The sequence below is a fragment of the Carcharhinus amblyrhynchos genome, chromosome 3 (assembly GCF_965287045.1).
Source record: "Carcharhinus amblyrhynchos chromosome 3, sCarAmb.v2.hapA, whole genome shotgun sequence".
Lineage (NCBI taxonomy): Eukaryota > Metazoa > Chordata > Chondrichthyes > Carcharhiniformes > Carcharhinidae > Carcharhinus > Carcharhinus amblyrhynchos.
In genome coordinates this window covers 95,542,929-95,558,491 of record NC_137326.1, presented here as the reverse complement: position 1 = coordinate 95,558,491, position 15,563 = coordinate 95,542,929, and the positions used below count along the sequence as shown (strand labels likewise).

Sequence of the window (15,563 nt, the reverse complement as noted above, 5' to 3'; positions counted from 1 at the left end):
AGCACTCGGAGGAAACCCACAGGGAAAACGCGCAAACACCACACAGACGTGATGCAAGCCGGGAATCGAACCAAAGTCCTGGAGCAGTGAGACAGCAGTGCTAACTGCTGTGCCACAGTGCAACCAATTTGGGCAATTAGTACCCTGCTGAGGTGCCATTCTGTGGTGATGCTGTTGGTTTGGTCCTCCACTGACTGCAGAACCTGACAATTCGTTGGTAGCCTACCAGGGAATCATTGGAGCCAGAGGCTCCACCTCCCAATGATCTGGCCACAGGCATAATAACTGCAGAGGGGTTTCCCCTCCACCCCAGTGGCTCTACTGGGTTCAGGCCTCTTTATTTCCTGACATCTCTGGAGTCAACTGAGGGCTTTGCCACGTTGAGACATCCACATGCTTGTCTTTCTGCCGCATCTCCACATGTAGAGCTGCTGACCTTGAAGATCTGCAGCTCTCTAATCGAGCCTCCAGCCTTGTGAACTTAATAGAATTTAAAGCATGAAAATTTGTGTTGTTAGGCACATTAATGCCATGGTTAGGCTTGGGACTCCCATACTGGTCTGACGTCAGGTTACCAAAGCTCACTGTCAAATAGAGGTGGCTCTAGTACTCCAAAGCTATGGAAGAGGGGCAAAGAAGAATGGCCTGGGTGCTCCGTCCTCATTGCTATTTCCCCAACCTATAAACACTCCCACCTCTATTTCCTCCACCAACCTCCAACACTAGTGTGTGTGAAGGTGAAGAAAAGGATGAACTTAGCTGTAATTATTGTCAAATAACTCACAGCTACACTCAATACTGGTGCTGACATGACTTCCCAGACATGATCCAGAATTGTAGTCACTTATCATGGTATGACCGAAACATACATGTGGCACAGTGGTTAGCACTGCTGCCTCACAGGGCCAGTGATCTGTGTTCGATTCCCGTCCGTGTGGAGTCTACACATTCTCCTGATGTCTGCACAGGTTTCCTCTGGGTGCTCTGTTTTTTTCCCACAGTGCAAACACATGCAGGTTAGGTGCTAAGTTCTCCCTCAGTGTATCCGGACAGGCGCCAGAGTAGTAACTTCTTTGCGGCATTAATATAAGCCTACTTGTGACACTAATAAATAAACTTTAAAAAACAAACAAACATGAAGAAGTGGTGCATATTGAGGCTTAGACATCTATTTCTCTGCTTTATAATACACATACTTTCAAGAAGCCAAAATTGGGTGTTGTGCTGATGTAATGTTTGAGAGATTCATGATTACTTACGCGATGTAGTTACGCAGCATCGAAAAGAATGCAGGCTTGCACTTTACAAATCTCCTCCTTTTGGCCCCAGGACTCCTTGGCTTTAGGAAAAAGTGATGACGAGGCACTGAAGCAGTTTCGGGAAAAGTTTAATGAGGCCCTTCGCGAAAGCTGGACGACAAAAGTAAACTGGATGGCGCACATTGTGGCCAAAGACAAAGGGTCCTAGCATATTTTCAACAAGGCACTGAAATAACTACAGGGTTTTAAATGAGGGAACAGCTGACTTCTGGACCAAATTGCAAGAGAATACTCAGTTGTTGCACTCCATTGCCTTCCCGGCTTCTAGTGCAACTACAATATTGTGAATTATGTATATATTTGATGGATCTTGCCAACTTTGCACGCCGCAGGTTACTGGTTGCTTCACCTTGAGATTTCTAATGACATGGTACTAGTGAAATAGGTATAAACTTTGCCAGAAGTTCCAAATATTGAACACAACCAATACAGATACTGTATGTTTGGAATTGAGTATTGTTCATTTTCATACGTTTATATTCAATTCCTTATTAATTTGAATTATTTTAAGTCAGTAAGGCTAGATTGAATGGTCATAGCACAATCCAGTGAACAACAATTGGTGATTTTTTTAAAATTAAGTATTTATATGGTTCTGGAGTTGTTGCTGACACCAGTCTAGCCCACAGTGAAACACCAACCTCAGTATCAGTCAGTCCCTTCTTGGACACACTGTTTGATCAGCACCATATTGCTGCAAACCTTTTGCTTTAAATCCAATGAGAATAATTCTGTTTTCACTTAAAACCTTGAAGAATAACTTGCTGTTATATGGTTGGGTCTTTTAAATGGTATTTTAAACCCAAGGCACAAGTATCTGCGCACGACACTGCTGCTCCTGGATGCTTGTTATTTCATGGATGATTTAAAAATAGCTGGTAAGTGAACCTAGAAATTGCCATTCTGCATTCGTTCTGTAGTGATCATAGCACCAAATAAGCAAGCAGAGAGGTCAATTTTCTTTTTAAGGTGTCAAGTCAACTAGAGACTTTGTGATTGATTTTACTAGACATCTGTGGTGTGTTTCAGGTGACCTTTTGTAGAGAGAGTTAACAAGCTAGTTTCAATTCCGCACCTTCAGTTTAAGAACCTCTAATTAAAGGGCTTAAGCTGGGTTTTGCAGTCCATGATACCCCAGGAACAATAGTGCTGTGCTGGCTAGACTTATTTCCTGTCACTTCAGTGATAGACAAGATAAAGAGAAATCTGCTTTGAAGTTCCATTCTCAAGTGTAGTCGACATGTATCAGTACTGTCTGATAGTCAACAAAGAACATACTTATAGGGGAAAGAATTGCTCTGATCACACAGGATCCTATCATTAGTGTGATCTGTGAAGGCATTTCTGCTATTGCAAAACATGGCATTTGGGTTACCTGGGTGGTTATATATATAATGTCAGCACAGACATGCTTAGCTGGTATGTTGCAATGGGATTCACTTTTTAATAGTGTTATCACGTTCAGTAATCAAAGCCTTGAGGAAATGAACACAAACTGATCTACACCTATAGTTCAGATGGATACAGGATGCATTGATATTTACGAAGTGTAGAATGTTTAGCAAACAACACAGATTTGGAGTACAAGTTTTGTATTTTTTTTACATGATCTTTGAATCATACATGCTGGACTGCCCTGCATTGGAAAATCACTGTTCCTATACTGTGGCTACCCAAGCTCAGCTGTGACATCCAATGTGAACGGAATCCAAGTTGCCCATTGAACCAAACCACATAAAGAAGATCATTTGATTCAATCTAAACTAGGACTCTTCTGACCCTCGGCAGTTATGATTCATTTAGGATGTTACCAGATTTATTTTCCTGACCCTGCAATTGTAATGCTGCCTTAATTTGACTTAATCTCCAATGATTCTCAATGGAGGGTGGGGAGAAATGCAACAAGGTAAAAGTGGAACTGCAGCTTTGATGTGTAGATGGAATGGTACCGCATTTCCTCTTTCCTGGTGCTATGTAGGCAACCAATTTTTAATTTGTGCAATACAAAACTGCTTGTTTAAAATAAAAGCTATAGCTGCAGGTATCAGAGCATTAGGGAGGGAATCATCCTTATTGCCACTAGCTTCTCAGGCAGGGGAACTGCAATGGCTTTAACCATATTGATATTAGAAAGTCATGCTGATGCTTTTCCCTGTGGTTTATAAACTGAAAATATATTAGAAGTATTTTGGAATAAGATGGCTTTCTTTACAAGCTTTGGACACGACAGGTTATTAAGATTCAACTAGTTAGAACATTGTGGTAAAATAGATGTTTGGGGCACAGATGATCTTTTTTGGAATGTTATTGGAGTTCTCCACTATGCAGAAATTTCCAGTTAAGAACCATTTCAAACATTAGGTTCCATGTGAATAAGAACTTGTAAGATGAATAAGTTTTACCTAATTGAAGTGATTTTGATTTGCACAGTTTAACCTCAATGCATTTTGATATTAATACTTAGTGCACTTTAGCAGATAGTTAATGTTTCTAGTTTGTGGATGGGAACATGGTGACAGTTGCATACAAATTAAAAGCAGGGGAAGGCCACTCAGCTTCTCGAGTTTGCTTGGCCATTCAATAAGATCATGGCTGATCTGATTGTACCTTCAACCCCACATTCTGTCTACCCCTGATAACCATTTGCTGCCTTGTTAATCAGGAATCTATCTAGCTTTGCCTTATAAATATTCAAAGATTCTGCTTCCATTGCCTATTGGAGGAAGAGAATTGTGGAGACTTGTGGTTCTCTGAGAGAAAAAATCTCCTCATTACTGTCTTAAATGATCTCAATAATAATACCTCTTTTTCATGCTTGAGATTGACATATATGTATTCCAGCTTTGGTCCTGAACTCATTGTTGCTTACTTACTTTAACTGATCCGACTGGATGTCCACCCAGTTATTTACAGTGATGCTAGAATATCTCAATAGCCATCAACTTAATGACAACTGATTATTTATTCCAAAAAATGGATTTCAACGGTATGGAAACCTAATGATAAGCTCTGGTTTATCTCTGTATGTAAATTGTGAAATGTATTTGTTCCCAGTCAGTTAACAAATCCAAAATTGTATACATAGGCAAATGTTATACAGCTTTGGGAAAAGCTGCAGTAAACTTTCTAATGTAAACAAGCAGAACTGATTGCGAAGCATTATGGAAAATTGAATTTGTATATTGTTAATATTGACCAGAGGTTGTGAAAGGGGGAAGAGGAGGAGGAGCCAATTGTGTTCAGATGTTTCATTGATGGAGATAGATGTTTTGCGTGTTAGGCCCACTCCTGTGCAATGCCTTTAAGTGATTGTGAAGTGTTATTTATTTTAAAATACATTTTCATTGTTGTTGTCTTCCCATCTGTACATCAACCTCACCCACCCTCTCTTGGAAGTGTGGGATATTCTGAGCTGCAAACTATTCTGTGGCTGCTATCAGCGCTGTTTTATATCCGTCAAAGACGCAGCAGTGAGCACATCTGTGTCAGTCTTTTCCCCCCTCGCATGTGAGGTGCTGTACCACAAGAGCTCAGATGGCCTTCACCTTGTGACCAACTGAGAACCATCAGAACTTGCCACCGGCAAGAGCCACGGTTGAATGCCATGTGAGATTAGGATTGGGATTTGAACCAGTAACCTTGTTATTGGTATTCAAATACTCTAGCATCAATGCTACTGTTCTACTCATTAAATATTGTTTATAATAATTGAATGCTTGTTGCTACTACTGAATTGTGTAGATTTGTACAGAATTATAGAGTTTTTAAAAAAGATTTTGTTCTTCGTACGGGCTGGGCAACACTCCTACAATATTCCAACAGTGGATTTATTTAATTCCATGTACGATAAATGAGTGGAATACATGCAGGAAAGGGTGCCTTTAAAGATTTGCCACAGATTTTGAATGTACTGATGTTAGATGAAATGTTCCCGATTTTCTGGTATATTCGACCAAATGTGATATTTCAGATGAAAAAGTGCAAAGGCACACTTATCAAATGGCTGTAAAATGTATATTTTGCTTTTAAATAAATTGTTTTTATAATGAAACTTGTATGGTTTGCAATCAATTGATATCCTGCTGTAAAATACTTCCCTTTTTCCCTCTGCATTGAAAATAAGGTGCAGCACACCTAAAAATGATGAACCTATCAGGAATTTTTATTGTCTTGGGGAGATGTGTTTACTTAAAACTGAACCACTGCTGCTGTGGTCTCATGGCGATGGATAGTTCACAGCACAGGTGTTTATATTTATTGAGAAACCTGGGTTTAGGTTCATAGTGAAGAACAATGCCCAGGTTTTAAAAGTGAGAAAAAGGGTAAGGTAAATCAAACAAGGGGAAATGCTCCAAAAGCTTGTGCTATCAAATAAACCTGTTAGACTTTAACCTGGTGTTGTGAAACTACTTACTGTAAATCAAACAAAGTTTGAGTTTTTAAAATAAGCCCTAAATACTGTGGATGCTGGAATCTGAAATGTAAACACAAAAATGCTGGAAAATCTCAGCAGGTCTGACAGCATCTGTGGAGAGAGAGTAGAGCCAATATTTCAAATCTAGATGACCCTTCGTCAAGGGTCATCCTGTCTTGAAATGTTGGCTCTTTTCTGTCTCCACAGATGTTTTCAGACCTGCTGAGATTTTCCAGCATTTTTCTGTTTTTGATTGTTTTTAAAGCTGGTCAGGCTTATGTTGTAAACTCAAAAGCGTGTTCAGAATGGTGATGAGAAGGTGCTGGTGAGCTGCCTTACTGAATCGCTGCGGTCCACGTGTTGTGGGTTGACCCAAAATGCTGTTAGAGAGGGAATTTCAGGATTTTGGCTCAATGACTGCAAAGGAACGCCAATATATTTCCGAGTCAGGATGATGATTGGCTTGGAGGGGAACTTGCAGGTGGTGGTGTTCCCCTGTAGCTGCTGCCCTTGTCCTTGTGAAAGTGGTTGTGGGTTTGGAAGGTGCTGTCTAAGGATCTTTGGTGATTTGCTGAAAAACTCCAGCTTTGTCTCTGTTTGATTTAGCTCACCTTTTTCTCTTACTGTTTTAAAACCTTGGCATTGTTCTACATTATGAACCTAAACCCAGATTTCTCAGAAGTATAAATACCTGTATAATTTGCCTGTTTACTATATCTTAAAGGACAGAAAGATCTGTACTTATATGGCGTTTTTCATGACACCAGATATTTCAAAATGCTTTAAAATGCTTAAATTTTAAAATGCTTTAATGCTTCAAAAACTATGAAGCATTAACTTCATAGTTTTTGGAATGTAGTCACTGCTGTGGGAAACACAGCAGCTAATTTACATGCAGTAATGTGTTACAGAGAGCAATGTGAAAATGTGTTGTTCCGACTCGCCCAATAACTGGAAATGAGGGTGAGAGTGGGAACTGCAGTATGGAGGGTTTGACAATAGTTGAATGAACAGGTTACTTTCAGTTACAGCGAGAAATTGCTGGTTCACGTGCAGCTTGATGTCAGACAAGCAGTAGGAGCTCTGGAAGTCCCAGCCAGAGAGGTATTCTGGGGTCCGGGTTTTCCCACAAGGCAGGCCGTGCAATTAGGAAACCTGCCAACTCGTAATGCCTATATTGGAGAAACTCCCTCATATGCGGGATCCTCACTCTGGCAGGGGGAGTCAGGCCCTCTGCCCCCAGATGGGGATTGGATGCTGTTACAAAGGGTGGTGAATTGGGCAGTTTGAAAGGCTTGCCTCAGTTCTCTGGGACTTCACCGCAATTGATTTTTTTAAAATTAGGCCATCTAGGCCTCAGTCCCTTATTCCTGCCCACTCTTTGTGCTCCGTCACATGTCCCCCACTCATTCCTGATAGCCACTTTTATATCTTTCCATTCAATTTATGCCCATTCAACCAATGCCCTTCACCGACCTACTCACTCGCAGTGATCCCCTCATATCCTCCGTACCAACCCAAGAAAAGGTAGTGGTAGAGTGCCCGATAGCACGGCAACCCCTGGCCTCAGAATAACTTGGATAATGATCTTAAACTGCCTGAGGAAAACCAGTCATTGTGTTCACATGCCCCTCCCATCAGTGCAGAGACCTAGCTCTAGAACGGGCTCGAGATTATTACCTGGCGAGTACAGCACAGAACCAGGTCACAGCTGGTGGGGCGGCAGGGTCAGCCAAGGTCTCACACTCAGAGGACTGCTAAAGACCAGGCCCCTGTTGAGTCTGAATCTGATGACAATCCTCTCGAATCGACCCTCAGAGAAGAAATGGGCAGAGTGCAAAATGGAGTGTTACAGTCATAGCTAGGGTGTGGAGAAAGATCAACTTAATGCAAGGTAGGTCCATTCAAAATTTTGACAGCAGCTGGGAAGAACCTGTCTTGAGTCGGTTGATTTGTGATGTCAGATTTTATCTTTTTCCCAGTAGAAGAAGATAGAAGAGAGAATGTCCGGGGTGCTTGAGATCCTTAATTATGCTGGCTGCTTTGCCAAGGCAGTGGGAAGTGTAGACAGAGTCGATAGATGGGAGGCTGGTTTGTATAATGGATCGGGCTACATTCACAACCTTTTGTAGTTTCATACAGTCTTGGGCAGAGCAGAAATCATACGTAGCTGTGATACAACCAGAGTTTGGAGATAAGTTTTGTAGGTGTTGAAGGCTGAGCTGTAGTCAATAAACAGGGATCTGATACAGGTGTATTTGTTATCTAGGTGTTCCAGGGTTGAGTGCAGGGCCAGGGAGATGGCATCTGCTGTGGACCTTTTGCAGTGGTAGGCAAACTGTAGTGGATCCAGGCAGTCTGGGACTGAATATGGTGGTTTGATAATGAATATGTAAATCTTGTATCAGAAGGTCATATAATGTGACTGTACCACATCTCTCCCAGGTGGCAAAGTAATGCTGGACTTGTAGAATCTTCTGATGAATGCAGGCTCATAAGTGCCTGTCAATGATCATACAATGACCTGTTGAAGCACTCTGTGTACACAAAGGTAACCTGACTCTCAGGTTTGCTCCTATGCTGTAGAATGACAGATTACACCGTCCTGAAGAGCAATGTCAAGCTGAGGGCGAAGTATCAGAATAAACACAGACCATTAATCATGCATGAAAGATGGCATTTAGAGAGGTACCACTGTCTAGGTATAGTCCATCCTATGGTTGTCTAGAGATGAGCAGAGACTGATAATTTTCCTCTTGCGGGTCCTTGCAACAGTACTGGCATACTGCCATGCATGCATTAATGTTTGCAGTGGCATTTCTGCCTCTTGAAAGCAGCTGTAGCCTCTTCCTGTGGGGCATCTTCAATATCATTGTTTTCCCTATTCTCCGCATCTGAGGAAATGTGAAGCTCCTTCATCTCTCCACGTGGCAAATCATCCCACCTTTGCAGCTACAGATTGTGTAGGGCACAGTAAACCAGGACGATTCGAGACACCTTTTGTGGAGAGTACTGGAAACCCCAGTACTGATCAGTCCAGACATCGGAACAGCATTTTGCAACATGCCAAAGGTCTGTTTGATTAAAGAGTGTGTTGCAGAATGAGGCACATTGTACCTCTCCTTTGAAGTGTTCAGTGGATACCGAACAGGTGTTGAGAGAGTGGACACCTTTTCTGTTGATAAATCTTACTGGCTGCTACTCTAGTGGGAACACAGGAAGTCACAACAGCTCCCACGGCACTGGCAGCCTGGAAAGACTCACATTCCAACCATTAACTTGTAAGTTGAATCTGTGACTATGTGTGCCCTGTTTGTGAACACAACTCTTCACTCACCTGAAGAAGGAGGAACACTCCAAAAGCTTGTGCTACCAAATAAACCTGAAAGACTTTAACCTGGTGTTGTGAGATTTCTTACTGTGCTTCATTCAAAGAGAACCAGACAAAATCATGTGCATTTTTTGAAAAGGACATCAGTGACCTCTCTTTGTGTTTAGAAGATTCTGTAGAGGTCCCCAGTGCAGCCCTGGAATGAGCCACTTGCAAAATGGTTGAATGCAGCAGTCACTTTTAAAGCAATTTGCAAAGGGTAGTCTCCCATTTCATAAGGCATCCTCCCAAAAATGTGTCAGATGTGAACCACATGATGAGTGAAGGCACATGCAGCACCATCCTTGCTTATCTCTGAGCAGAATTGTAGCAGAATATCCAATGGAGTGACACAGTAGAAAAATAACTTTGGAAAAAAATCGCCAGGAGTAGGATCTGAGGGCTTGTTGGAGGAGTCACTGCATTTTTTATTTCTCTGATCATCTCCTGCCTTCCCCATTTCTCTTACGTCACTATTGTTGATATCCCTGTCCATCCCCACCCTCCCATCCTACCAAACTATTTTCTACAAATGATCCCATGCGTCATGTCAACTTCATCCCTCTCCATTTTGATCCTATAGGCGCAGTAACCTTCAGGAATCCCTATAAGACTATTGAATGCCCTTCTTCCTTACCAGTTCCCCATTAGCAGGCTGTAAATGCCTTCCTTGACCAAGGCAGTGCCATTGGATGCCTAGTACCAAGTCAACAACTGCCAGGATCCAAATATGTGAAGGACTGACTGTGCCCTGAGCATCCTGTTGTGCCTGACTGATATAAACAGGCCCTCCTCCTCTCACCAAGACATACAGGCTAGGCATATCTTTGTAGCATGGCCCACACAGCCCCATGACCATTCTGTCCATTCTGTCCCCAACAATGTGGTTTGCACAGCCCCAGTACTAACTCACTTCTCCCACCCCACCTACCTCCTTGAAATTTGAAAGTAGATAAATGCTGTGTTTTCAAACCTCAAAGTCATGAGTGAAGTAAAGGGCACCAGCTTCATGCCACTTATATGCACATGTGAAACAGACCAATCTAATTTGGGTGGCACAATGGTTAGTACTGCTGTTTCAGCACCAGGCACCTGGGTTTGATTCTAGCCTCAGGTGATCGTGTGAAGTTTGCATGTTCTCCTCATGTCTGTGTGATTCTCAGTAAAAAGTCTGACAACACCAGGTTTTAGTCCAACCAAGGTGTTGTCAGACTTTTTACTGTGTTTATGCCAGTCCAACTCCGGCATACCCACATCATGTGTGATTCTCCTCAGTGTCGTTTCCTCCCACAATCAAAAGACATGCGGGTTTGGCTGACTGGCCTGGCTAAACTGCCCCACAGTGTCGGGGAATTAACAGGATAAATACAGGGGTTTATGGGAATAGGACCTGAGTAAGATTGTTGTCTGTGCAGATTCAATGGGCTGAATGGCCTCCTGCACTGCAGGGATTCCATGATTCTAATAATTCACTGATAGGGTAATTAGCTTTGAGGGAGAAAATGATCACAGTGAGTTGGGATATTTAATGAATATTCATGATATGAAAATATTTTCAAATGTGGTTCTCCACGGGGATCAGCGGGAAATTCAACCCACCATTAGCCCTGTCCTGTCTTGAAGGTCGGGACAGGAAAATTCCAAAATACGTTCCTGCCAGTGGAAAACTGACCTTTGCCATCATGTCAAATTTTGTACCCCAGTTCGCCCCAATTCCTGCTGCTGGCAAGACCAGAAGTCTCTATCCTGATTGGTGAAAGAGGTAAGAATATCACTTTTTAAATCTGCTTTCCTTAAGCACACGTAATGAATTTTAACAGCTAATATACTGTTAATGTAGCTACTTGTCCCAAAAGTGAAATAAATTCTTTTGGTTATTGACCAAAGATTGCCTAAATTTGAAATAAACAGATTTTTTAAAAAAATTAGAAAAGTTAAGAAGCAATCATAAAATTAATTAACAACTAATATAATGTGGTCTAAGAATATGAAGTAATTCTGTGAACTATATTTCCTCTTTTAAATGCCGCTGTTACCTCTTACAATCGAGGAAGTCCAATTAAGTAATGCAAAATGATAGTAAATTGAAAATTCAGAAATCCTGTTTCAAAATGTGCTTTAAGTTATTTTCTCTTTTTTTATTACATTTTGGCAACTTTGACTCCATGTGTATCATGGTCCAAAAATCTCAAATGCCTCCAATTTCCAACAGATAATCAATGACATGGATTAAATTGGATAGCTGCTAATTGCAAAACCTTTTAACACTGCAAGTCAAATAAAGTAAACTAGAAAGGACTTTCATTTATATAGCACATTTTACAACTGTATTATATTCCAAAGCACTCTACAGTCAGTCTAGCATAGTCACTGTTGTACTGTAGGTGAGCGGCAGTCAACATGAACACAAAGGTGACTTGAACAATAGTGCAATATTGATCAAACAGCCTGTTGTTGAGCAAATGTTGTTTGAGGAATATGTATTAGCAAGGTGTGAAGGAGTGCTTCCCTGCTCTTTCAACGTACAGGATCATGGGATTTTACTCAACAGGGCAGGTTTGCTGTAACATCTCAACTATGGATGGCAAGTCTGAAGTGTCAGGATTATGTGCTTTAGTCCTTGAAGTGAGACTTGAATCTGGGGTGGCACTGTGACACAGTGGTTAGCACTGCTGCCTCACAATGTCAGGGACCCAGGTTCAACTCTGGCCTCGGGTGACTGTGTGGAATCTGCTTGTTTTTCCCATGTCTGCATGGGTTTCCTCCAGAGGCTCCGGTTCCCTCCCACCATCCAAAGATGTACGGGTTAGGTTGATTGACAATGCTAAATTGCCCCTTAGTGTCAGGGGGATTAGCAGGGTAACTACGTGGGGTTATGGGGATAGGGATTGGCTGGGATTGTTGTTGGTACAGGCTTAATGGGCTAAATGGCCTCCAGCACTCTAGGGATTCTTTGATTTTATAGGTGCAAGACTTTCAACAATGAGCCACATCAGCTGTTTGAAAATGAACAAGCTCAGGGTTGATATCATCTTTGAATACAGCAAGACATCTTGAATCAGATATTTCCAGGGCCATCTCATGCATGTGATCAATAAAGATTGTTATAAACTGCAAAAGCTGCAATACATAAAAACAAGCCACTTAACAATATTTTCAAACATCATTTATCAATTGGTTTCATCTGATCAGCAATCAAATAACTGTGAAGGTTTTTTAATATCCAGTTTGTCTTCCTTGGGTGATTCAGTAAAGTAAGAACTGGTCCTCTTCGAACTTAAATTTTCTTTGCAGAAACCTGTCAAATTCAGGAAAATCAATATTGGCAACATGTTGTTTAGAACTATCCATAGGCTTGTAGAAGGTTCACATCTGCTCAGTTTTTGTCAAATATTGGTGCAGGTAAATACAAAAAGTGCAACAGCAATCTATATTAGGAAAACACTGGGTTACCATTTGTTAGCCTCTGAGGCTGTCACAGTGGCAGAGATGCAAGTGCGGTCATTCCACTTCAGTGGATTGTAAGGCCCAGGGTGGCATTTTGCCAACAGTAGCCATTTAACAAGAGCACCACCATTCAATGTGAACTGATTCCTGCCAATAAAGAGGAAGAGTTTTTGAAGCACTGTCACAGCAGTTACTGTGGGGATAGCCATTGTTGCCAGAGCGGCCACCAGAGAGGAGGCTGCCCCAGGAACCTTCTGGGATTCTGATTGAGTTTATTAGATGGTCTCCTTTTGTGGCATCAAAACCTGCTAAATTCTAACACCTTGCCCGGCCATATTGCTAACCCACCAAGGGGCTGGGAAAATTCAGCCCTGTGTGTACTTTCTCCACACCCAGGAAATGTAATTGTCACCTTTGCTCCAACACAATTACCAATTTCACTTATGGATATGACTTCTGTATGATCCCTGTGGGGAAACCGTAAACCAAAATGACCAAATTTACTGAATGATCCCCAATGGATCCCCAACAAGATTTCACTTTTTGTAACTTATTAACCAAATCAGAACCAACGCAAAAATACTTCAAATAAAATGGTAAAATTTCATTTTAAGTATTTGATACAAGAAAGATACATTGGTACAAACTGAAGCATTCACATCATTCCCTGTAAAAAATATTGCACATTTCCACAGTATGCTGTGATTTTATTTATACATGTTGGAAGGAATCCTATCTGACAAGGCTTTTACCTTTGGGTTTCATGGATACGATTATCATCAGAAAGACACAATGTATCTTCACCCTCTGGTCATGATGGTTTTGATGCAGTAATTTTAGTGTTCCTTTTCAACTCAACAACTAAATTCATGATTTGTCTATTGCTGGTAATACACCTAGTGTGTCCCAGCTATTCACACAGCCTTCCAGGTTTTAGACCTTTTAGCCAAAAAAGTCACCCAAGAGGTCTCATCTCTTTTTCTTCCAGACAGAAAAACAGACCTCTTCCTGAGAATTATTTGTTTCTTTTCCTCACAAGACCTGTGTGTTCCTCTTTCAGTCTCTGCCTACTTTCTCTTTCTGTCTGCTTCTGTGCCCAGATCACCTTCACTCTCCAGCTCCTCTACTCGTAGCTCTCCTTTGTGTCCACAGCTCCGCATTTGTGTATTTTAGCCACACAACTTCTTTTTTAATTTCTGTCTTAGTGCTGCTCTAAGTCAAAGGTTGCCAGTCACATGGTCTAGTATTTCTCATTATTTCAAGAAAATTATAATGCAACCCCTTACAATTATTCCAAACTCTTAAATGTGCTTCCCAAACATTCTTAAAAACAATTACAGATTTTGCAGAATTTTAAAGAAATTACAAATTTTCCTTTGCTCCTTCAGGGTTAAAGGTCATCATAATAGATCGAGATATAAATGGTGCCATAAAGAAGTCAGCCAATGATAGTTGCCAGATTCCTTACTCAAGACTCACGAACCATTATCAACCTTTGTGAAAATTTAAAAGAAATAAATAACAAACAGGTCAAGGCAGAAGTGGAAAGAATTCAAACAGTTCATGACAAAGAAAAATAGGAGTAAATATAAAAGCACTGAAAATGCAAACCTTCCATTACACTCCCATCATAAGAGAACATAAACTGCCTGGGTCAGCGTGGATCCCAGGTATAAACCAAAAGGCAGGTAGGTGATTAACCATGTGGTGTGTCTTGGATTTCTATTGTCTCGGATTCAGTGATGATCCTGGGTGTCCAGTGTGTCATACCAGCAGCAGCCACTACTTCCCTAGTGGCACTGCTGTTCAATAGAGTGGCCAGCTATGATTGGCCAACATATTAAGACGGGCGTTTATCTCACTGAAAGCCTGCTGCTCTCCAGTTAAGAGCTTGAGTGGCAGTTTACTTGGTGGGCTATCCCTTAAAGAAGCAGCGCAGGGCTGTCACTGACTACCCAGCTCTTGAGCAAGACACCTGTCACCACCATTAAATACTATCCTAGACTCTGTCATTCAATTAAACCAAAGATAGGATGTGATAGATATTCAACTTGTAACATATATATTAAACAAATAAGTGTCAACTTCACTTTTTAAAATAAAAGTCTGCTCTGAATTAAATAGATACATATTTAATATGGATGTAGCCAATTCTGAGTGAACCATCCAAATACTGATTATTATTGTGAGAACATGTTGAGTAGCTTAAACTTGAACTTAAAGGAATTATCAGAGCAGCAGGGACCCGGGTTCAATTCCAGCTTTGGATGTCTGTGTGGAGTTTGTACGTTCTTCCCATGTCTGTGTGATTTTCCTGCGGGTGTTCTGATTTCCTCCCACAGTCCAAAGATGTGAAGATTAGGTTGATGGGCCATGCTCAATTGCCCCTTAGTGTCCCAAAATTTATAAGTTAACAGGGTAAATACATGGAGTTATGGGGTAAGCTTCAGTCAGAGTCAGTGCAAGCTTGATGGCCTTTTTCTGCCCTGTAGGGATTCTATGATTCTATTTCAAGTGTTCAAGATGATTAAAGGACTTTATAGAGTAGATAGAAATAATTAATTTCCTCTTGTGGGAGAATCCAGAACAAAGGAACATAATCTTAAAATGAGGACTAGGCCATTCAGTAATGTTGGGAAACACAACTTCACACAAAAGGCAGGGGAAAACTGGAACTGCCTTCCTGAAAATACTGTTCAGGCTAAAGGATAAAGAATAAAGAATAAAGGATAAAGAAAATTACAGCACAGGAACAGGCCCATCAGCCCTCCAAGCCTGTACTGACCATGCTCCCCGACTGATCTAAAACCTCCTACCTTTCAGGGACCATATTCCTCTATTCCCATCCTATTCATGTATTTGTCCAGATGCCCCTTAAAAGTCATCACCATAGGTGCTTCCACAATCTCCCCTGACAGCAGGTTCCAAGCACCCATCGCCCTCTGTGTAAAAAAACTTGTCTCGTACATCTTGTTTAAACATTATCCCCCCCCTCGCACCTTAAAATTATGCC

General features: G+C 41.3%; 2 protein-coding genes across 2 annotated transcripts in view; one reads left to right on the top strand and one right to left on the bottom strand.

Moving 5' to 3' along the window:
- Positions 1-5,370, top strand: part of pik3cb (phosphatidylinositol-4,5-bisphosphate 3-kinase, catalytic subunit beta) — a 199,835-nt gene extending 194,465 nt beyond the window's left edge. The window contains exon 23 of the mRNA XM_080185544.1: positions 1,330-5,370. Coding sequence (XP_080041670.1) covers positions 1,330-1,467 — 138 coding nt within the window. The 3' untranslated portion in view covers positions 1,468-5,370. The remainder of the gene's footprint in view (positions 1-1,329) is intronic.
- Positions 5,371-12,291: 6,921 nt separating this feature from the next.
- LOC145341458 (uncharacterized) overlaps positions 12,292-15,563 on the bottom strand; it is a 49,348-nt gene continuing 46,076 nt past the window's right edge. Inside the window, exon 6 of the mRNA XM_080186423.1 lies at positions 12,292-12,401. Coding sequence (XP_080042549.1) covers positions 12,292-12,401 — 110 coding nt within the window. The remainder of the gene's footprint in view (positions 12,402-15,563) is intronic.